At 46.1% G+C, this 8,495-nt stretch overlaps 1 protein-coding gene across 2 annotated transcripts in view; it reads left to right on the top strand.

Moving 5' to 3' along the window:
- Positions 1 to 7,724, top strand: part of C6H2orf76 (chromosome 6 C2orf76 homolog) — a 58,648-nt gene extending 50,924 nt beyond the window's left edge. Inside the window, exon 6 of one of the 2 annotated variants that reach the window (XR_003377070.1) lies at positions 7,603 to 7,724. Coding sequence is in view for 1 of the 2 variants with exons in the window: in XM_026779917.1 (XP_026635718.1) it covers positions 7,603 to 7,679 (77 nt within the window). In the remaining variant the exon portion in view is untranslated. The remainder of the gene's footprint in view (positions 1 to 7,602) is intronic. The other variant, XM_026779917.1, reaches the window with a different exon arrangement.
- Positions 7,725 to 8,495: the final 771 nt, after the last annotated feature.

The raw sequence follows: 8,495 nt of genomic DNA, 5'->3' as shown, positions 1-8,495 counted from the left end.
ACACAGTAGTATACAGTATATACCACCTCACGGTACAGTCTACACAGTAGTATACAGTATATACCACCCCATGGTGTATTCCTGACAGTAGGGCCCATTTTTGATGGTGGGCTTGTATAAATAAGATGATTTGCTTTATGGCTAGGAAGATTACTCACTGGGTAAGAGCATTTGTGGCTCAAGCATGAGGATCTGAGTTCGGATCCCCAACAGCCGTATAAAAAGCTGGGCATGGCCATACACATTCACCTATAACCCTGGAGCTGTGGGAGATGAAGACGGGAGATCCCTGGGACTTGCCGACTGCCACCGTAGCTCCAGACCCTCCAGAAGGGACAAGGTGGAGAGTGATGGAACAGGACGCTGACATCCTCCTCTGGCCTGTGTGCACCTGTAGGCAAATACTGCACACACCTACACAACACACATTAAAAAGAAAAGCACAGTTTACTTCTGGGAAGGAGGAGGGAGTTTCACCAAGACATTTATCCTACACGACTTAAAGGTTGCTCTTGATAATTAAAATCTCATGGACTGATTCACCTCAGAAAGAAAAGCACACGAGCTTTGTGGAACTGTTTTATATATCTTACTTTTCCCTGTGTCACTGTTGTTCTCTGGATCTGTTCTGCTCAGGATTCATGGCCTGGTGACCCTCACAGAGCAGGCTGTGTTTTACTGGGAGACGTTAGAGCCGGCGACAGCGGGCCACATCAGCGCTGCTCTCTGGGGAAAGCCTCTTGCCGGCCTGGTTCTGTAATGGTCCCACAGCTCCCTGGGGTTGTTTCTCATCTTCTGTCACTGTGCTGTCAGTGACTTCATATTAACGGTTGTGACAGTGGCATCTTGATTTCAGTAATGCTGGCTGGGGTTCCAAAACAGATTCAGAATGCACCCCTACAGACGCTTCTTCCTTTATTGGTGGTGGTGGTGGTGGTGGTGGTGGTGGTGGTGGTGGTGGTGGTGTGTGTGTGTGTGTGTGTGTGTGCGCTCAGGTAGGTGTGCATATGTGTACATGTGACTTTGGAGGCCTGAGGACAGCTTCAACTGTCATTCTTCAGGAGATGCCCACTTCGGTTTTCTGAGACAGGGTCTCTCCCTAGCTGAGAATCACCAGGTAGGCTAGGCTGGCTGAGCTCCAGGGGCACCTGCTCCTGCTGCCACAGCACTGGGGTTACAGTGGCCCCCCTGGGGTGGAATTTAGAAAGCAGATCATCAAGTAGCAGCTTTGTCACTTCGTCAGAAGCTGTGCCCTCTCCTCAGCCCTTCCTGTTAGTCTTTGTTTGTGAAGGTTTTGTTTATGGTTTCCTTTTCTCTAGCAATGGCAGGGAGTAAACTTGGGGCCTCACACACACTAGCAAGCCTTGCACTACCAAGCTCTACTCCTGCCATAGTTTGTGTTATTTTAAAGTATCACTTTTTGACGTGATTTTATGTGTTTGTATCAGTTTTATATAAGTAAAGGCATTTGTGTACTCTGTGGAGTACAGGGCCATATTTTGATTCACCAGTACATGCACACATACGTATACATACATATACATACATACATGCATGCATACATACACATATGCATACATATACACACATGCATACATGCATACATACATACATACACACATAATGATCAAGTCTGTCACTTCAGACACATTACTTTTTTATGTTGGGAACATGCCAAATCTGTCCTGCTAGCCATTTTGAATGCAGTATATCCTGACCCCTGCAAGCCTTCTAATTCTATGAAAACAACTTTTTAAAATGTGTGTAGATCTTGTATGTGTTTGTGTCCATGGGCGTCTTAGTGAGGGTCTCTATTGCTGTGAAGAGACGCCATGACCACAGCACCTCTTCTAAGAGAAAGTGTAACTGGGGCTGGCTTACAGTTCTGAAGTTTAGTCCATTGTCAGCACGGCAGGAAGCATGGCAGCATGCAGGCAGACCCGTGCTGAAGATCATCGTCATCACTTACGCCCCGGCCAAGCTTACGCATGCGTGGGCAGCCTGTTTCTGGTGTTCTCCAGTTGTTCCTATCCCGGGCAGTACTAGATGTTCGTGTTATTGTCATACCCAAGGTTCCACGGTCTTCCTTTTTGCTGTCTATCCAACGTTTTTTTGGGCCTTCCTCTTGGCCTTATCCTGTGCACTCCTCCAAACAGTGCTGTCTTCGGGTATCTGCCGTCATTTGTTCTCATAACATGGCAGAAGTAGCTCCAACACCGTTACCGTATCCTGTAGTTTACTTCCTTCTGTAGATGGAGGTGTTTGCTAATGTCATCGTTGTGCAGCCTGTCTTTGTGTGCGGCCTCAGTCGCTGGTCTTGGTGCTTGCTGAAGAGGTAGCTGAGAATTCTACGTCTAGATTGGCAGACAGCAGGAAAGAGAGTGAGACACTGGACCTTGCCTGGGCTTCTGAAACTGCAAAGCGCCCCCCCCCCCAATCCCCGTGACATACTTGCTCCAACAAGGCTATATTTCCTAATAGTGCTACTCCTTATTACCCTATGGGGCCATTTTTATTCAAACCACCACAGTGGGGTATGAGTTCGTGTGTGTGTGTGTTCATGTGAAGGCCAGAGGTCAGCCTCAGGTGTCATCCTCAGGAGCCGCCCACTTTTTTTTTTTTTTTTTTTTGGTTTTTCAAGACAGGGTTTTGCTGTAGCTTTGGAGCCTGTCCTGGAACTAGCTTTTGTAGACCAGGCTTGCCTCGAACTCTCAGAGATCCACCTGCCTCCTGTCCCTGAGTGCTGGGGCTGCAGACATGGACCTCCATGCCCGGCTTTTTACATGGGTGCTAGAGATCCAGCACACAGCAGCAAGATCTTTACCCACTGAGCCGTCCCTCCATCCTCAAAAAGTAGAGTGAACGCCACAGGTCCTTATCTTCTCCTGACGCCCTCTAGTTTATGTGTATTGCTGTACACATTAGGATTCCATCCTCTTTGTGGCTGGATTGCATTCCACTGCGTAGATGTTTTTCACCTTTCCAGCTCCAAGCAGCCATGTGCCTGGTGTATGGGAGCTCAGATGTCTCAGTATGTGCTGTCTTTGGTGTGTTGTTTGCTGATTTACATGGCCAGCCCAATACAGACATTCAAAGCAAGCATGACATGAAGATCCCAACTGTCTAGACCAATTCCCTTTCACTTCTGTCTCCACTGATCAAATTTAGAAGTAGCCCTCAGCTGTGAGTTCTGCTGTGAAGGGTTTGTAGCTTAAGGTTTTGTGAGCCTGTGGATCCAAGTCTGGTCCCCTCAGATCCATGTAAGAGAGCTAGGTGTGATGGAGCATACTTCTAATCCCAGCATTGGGAGGGAGGAGATAGGCAGGTCCCCGGGGCTTGCTGGCCAACTGGCCTGCCTGCTTGGCCTACACTCTCATAGGCCAGTGAGAGACCCCACCTCATAAACAACCAGGTGGGGGCTGGAGAGATGGCTCAACAGTTAGGAACACTGCTCACTCTTCCAGAGGACCTAAGTTCAATCACAACACTCACATGGTGGCTCAGTGAGTGACTCACCCATAACTCCAGTCTCACAGGCTCTGATGCCCTCTTCTGGCCTCCACAGGCACTGTATGCATGCAGTACACAGACATATATGAAGGCAAAAACCCATCCACATAAAATAAACAAAACTAAATCTCAAAAACCAGGTGTATGGTGTCTGAGAAGTGACATCCAAGGTTGACTTCTGGCCTCTGCATGCACACACATATGTACACACGTGTACATTCACATACATACAAAAGAAAGGATAAAATGCTTTCCTGGAGCAGAAGAGAGAGGGAGGCTTTTTCTTTTCACCTCACTTTGCTCTGAGAACTAATTTTTTAAAAAAAAACAAAAAACAATCAAAAACATACTGTTATCATCACTTGACAGTCTGTCCTGGGTGTCCCCCAAAGCACACACCTGTCAGCTTTTCTCAGACTACATAAGTCACAGTGGAAACTCGGAAATGCAGAGAGCTTGTAGTGTGTCTTTGTGAATAGCTGAGAAGTTCATTACAATAGGTCAGAGGAGCAATTAAACGATATTTAATTTCTCTTGAGATTTCAGAGTTAGAATAGATTATTCTTTCTCTTAATTTTTTTTTTCGAATTTCCATAGGGGCTGGGATAGCTTATTTATTGGCTGTTCAACTTTTTTTTTAATTTATTTATTTATTAAAGATTTCTGCCTCTTCCCCGCCACCGCCTCCCATTTCCCTTCCCCTCCCCCAGCCCGAAGAGCAATCAGGGTTCCCTGCCCTGTGGGAAGTCCAAGGACCACCCACCTCCATCCAGGTTTAGTAAGGTGAGCATCCAAACTGCCTAGGCTTCCACAAAGCCAATACGCGCAGTAGGATCAAAAACCTATTGCCATTGTTCTTGATTGAAGTAATTATCAATCTCCCATGAAAGGTGTGTGTGTGTGTGCATGTATGTGTGTGCACGCACATATGTGTGAGTGAGTGAGTGTGTGAAATCTGTTTAGAAGTGTTATCAAGTTATTAATGTTATATCCAAAGTCTGGATGTCCTGGCTCATGTTACAATGGCATGCCAGCATTCAGAGGTTCCCCGGTGTATCTGGGGGGACTCTCCTTGGTTTTATTTGATAGTGAAGACACCTGGTTTTAGATCTCACTCTCTCCAGATTCCCACGCCGAGACCTCTGCACAGACTGCACTGTACACTTTTAATTTAAAGCCAATCGCCATCTTCCTACTGACTCTTCTCTGCCGCGCTTAAAGAACTGTTTTAAATAGAACTCGGGGAGTAAGTTGACGGGATACTGGTGGAGAGAGTGACTCTATAGTGGTCATAATCATTTGCGGGAGGGGATGCAGCTCTGTTAGGACAGTGCTTGCTGACCGTCACAAAGCCCCAGCTTTAGCCCCAGCATTGCACAGGGTGGGCCACGTCTGTCTCCCCAGCATTTGGGAGGCAGAGGCGGGATAAGAGGTTCAGAGTCAACCCCATCTACAGAGGAAAGACTTGATCTACAGACAACTTTGTCTTAAAAAGAAAATCATTTGTAATTGCTGTTTAAATTATTAAAAAATTTTAAGTACATGAACTCATTCTCTCAAGTATTTCCAGAAGATATCCAGGTTTTTAAAAACCATCATTCCTTCCACTTGGAAACTATGTTGCTAAAGTCTAAAATCTATTTTTTGTTTGTTTGTTTAGCTGGAGTTTTTGAGGCAAGTTATCTCTGTGTAATCCATGCCAGTGGCCTGGATCCCCCTGCCTCAGCCTCCACAGTGCTGGGATTTCGGGCATGCCCCTATGCCAAGAGTACAGCTGTCTTATGCTTTATTTTGCGTGTGTGCATAAGTGTAGCGTGCTTGTATGGAGGTGCATTCGTAGAGGCCACAGGAGGGCGTCGGGTGTCTGCGCTGTCTCTCTCTACTTCATTTCCCTAAGACCTGGAGCAAGGGTGGTGGCTACCAAGTTCCAGCTCTGTGCCTCCTACAGAACTGGGCTTATAGGCATGTGTGAGCACACTGAGCCTTTTACATGGTGCCTCTTGCTTGCACAGAGAGTGCTCTGAAGCGCCGAGCCACCGCCCCAGTCCTTTCTGTCTTCCCTCTGATTACTTCATTGTTTGTCAAAAAGCAAAGGATGAGAGGGAGGACTCAGTCAGGTGGCTCTTGCTCTGAGTAGGCTTCCCTTCAGAAATAACGTTTTGTTGTGGTTTTGCAAAGGGTAGTGCCCCATACCTTCCCCCGGAATAGCAAGTTTTCTGTGGCCACACCCACATGTGCTTGTGTGTTTATAGCATGCATGTGGAGGCCAGAGCAGGACATCTAGAGTCTTCCTCTATTACTCTCCGCCTTATAACCTCGAGACAGGGTCTCACTGACTTAGACACTCACAGTTTCAGCTAGGCTGTTTGCTCTCAGGATCCTCCTGTCTCCACCCCACGTACACAGCCATGCTCAACTTTGACATGGGTGCTAGGGATTCGAACTCAGGTCCCCCTGCTTACAGAGCAAGTGCTCTTCTTCCCCACAGAGTCATCTCCCAGCCCCTCCAGCCCCCTTTTTACAGTCAGCTGATTCTTTGAAATGGGATAATTTGCCAAGATGCTGAACTGCTTACTAGCCCACTCTTCGCCGAGGGAGGCTCATCTCCAGCCTGCCTTTGATTCTCAGCTTCTTTCTGCGGTGCTTCCCCACCCAGGCTCAATGCCATGAGAGTTCCCAATCAAATTATCAACCACTTGGATTAAATTTAATCCCGGGGATGAAGTGTGTCTGGACCAAGAATCTGTGGACATGATCATATCGTTTTTCTCCTCTCAGTATTTGTTTAGTTTCTCGAGAGCACAGGGTAATTTATGGCAGAGAGATACTACATATGATATTCTTGCAAACAATGAAACCATTCTTAATGAAATGTCATGCTAATCTCTTGAATTTCATTCTTTTGTGATAGAATCTAATGATGAGATTAGAGCCCACCACTGCAGACCGGTGCTAATCCTCTGCATGCCTCATCCTGTTTATTTGGGGTGAAGAGTGTTCCTTGTCTCTTCGGAGCGCCTATGTTAATTGAGTGCTCAGTATTCATTACGAATAATCACGTCTGTTTTCTTGTTGAGCTTCCGAAGGCCCTTTCGCCTTCTGTGAAAGCCAAGCAGACTGTATTAACTCGTGGTTTAATTTTAAAAAGCTAGCGTGGAACTTGTGGGTGCCGACACCTTGAAGAACCACATGTTTAATAATGGGAAGGCTCTCCATCAGATCTGAATTAATAATGCTGCTGACTTATTGTTTTAGAAGACGGAGTCCTTGACCCGCTAGGTTGAAAGCTTCGTGGCCGCCCTGAACTTCTGCGGGTCCTTTAGCTGAGCCATTTCCCCCGTGAATAATTAGAGGCATTTGAAGGTATTGCATAGAAGCCAATTTGTGTCTTTCACTTTGCATATTGCTGAAGCCTCATGAATTAGTCATGAGCGGGGGCCAAAAAATTAACTTCTTCAGACACATATTTTGATGGGTCATGAGGGAGAATGTAAAGTGATCTGTAAAATATTCTACTGATCCTCTAAGTATTAAATTATTATACCTACGGGCTAATTCCGGGGGGCAGAGGGAGTCCTTTCCCTTCTGGAACTGACTATTTGAAAGAGATCAAGGTTTTTTATTTTCCAGGGATATAAATGAGCAATGTAGGTACCTCTTGAAAATCTTCACTCTTGTGCTAACTCTTGATTTTTAAGGAGATTGTTTTCAAATTTTTGAATTGCATTTATTTGTGTGAGCGTGCATGTGTGCGTGTAAGTCAGAGGACAGCTTGAAAGGATCTCTCCCTCCACCCTGTGAGCTCTGAGGGTTGAACTTAGGCTGCCAGGCTCGGCAGAAAGCTCCTTAACCCGCTCACTGTCATGAATCACTCTTCCTTTTGTCTTTGAATTATTTGAGATTTAATCTGTTCTAGCCACACTGATGCTTCTGGCTGGTTTGGTGGAAAGTTATCCTGCAGTCCAACCGCCGCTTTGTCTTTTCATTTTCAACATCCATGATAACAGACCAGCGTAATACGGATTTTCATACTTGCTCAAAACCTGGTTTCACATTAAAATAGTTTCTCTCCTTCCCCGTGCTTCTTTTCAGCCAGTGAGACTGAAATTGCCTTCTTCTGCGGAGAAGATTATGAGAGATACAAGGCTAATCCCACCTCGTCCTGGTGAGCGTGCGGGCACACCTTCCCATCCCGCCTTCCAAAGCGAGCTTTTTAAATTGTCAAATAAAGCTTTAAAAAATTAATCCTCGGCTTGATTTTTCCCTGTGGAGGTCTCTCTTTGCCGTTCTCTTCTCTTCTTTTCCTCCCTTCCTCCTTTCCTCCCTCCATTGCCTTCTTCTTTCCTTTCTTGTTCTAAAATGAGCAAAACACTTGAAATGTTTTGAAATATGAATGAAAATGAAATAAATGTTTGTTTTAAAAGTAGCACATCTGGGCTGGAGAAATGGCTCGGCCGTTAAAGGCCAGGCTCACAGCCAGAAATAAAAATGTCCCATCTGAGGTTTGGGAGTAGCTCAGTGGGTAGAGTGCCTAGTGTACTCTGAATTCCTTCCCCAGCCAGGAATAAGCCTGCGGTAGCAACCCCAGCATTTGAGAGAAGAGGGACAAAGACAGAAGAATCAGGAGTTCAACGTCATCCTTGTCTGTATAGGAAGTTCAGGGCCAGCCTCGACTACACGAGTCCCTGCCTCAAAAATAAATAATTTTTTTCTTCTAAAATTAGAAACTTTTTGGTGACTTAATGTGTTGGGTTCTTCAAAAAGACACAACCAGAGCTGGAGGGATTGTTAAGAGCACTTCCTGCACAAGCACGAAGGAGTGAGTTCGAATCCCCACCACCCATGTGGAAAGCAAGTACTGGCCAGGTGCTCCTGTAACCCCAGAGCCGTAGAGGGACGGACAGGAACACCACTGGGCGTGCTAGCTGCCAGCCTAGCTCTGGGTTCAGCAGGAGACCCTTCTCAAAGGTATAAATCAGAGCTAC

The sequence above is a fragment of the Microtus ochrogaster genome, chromosome 6 (genome assembly GCF_000317375.1).
Source record: "Microtus ochrogaster isolate Prairie Vole_2 chromosome 6, MicOch1.0, whole genome shotgun sequence".
In the NCBI taxonomy this organism is placed as follows: Eukaryota; Metazoa; Chordata; class Mammalia; order Rodentia; family Cricetidae; genus Microtus; species Microtus ochrogaster.
Note: the sequence above shows the minus strand (reverse complement) of the source record. Positions and strands in the feature narration are given on the sequence as shown.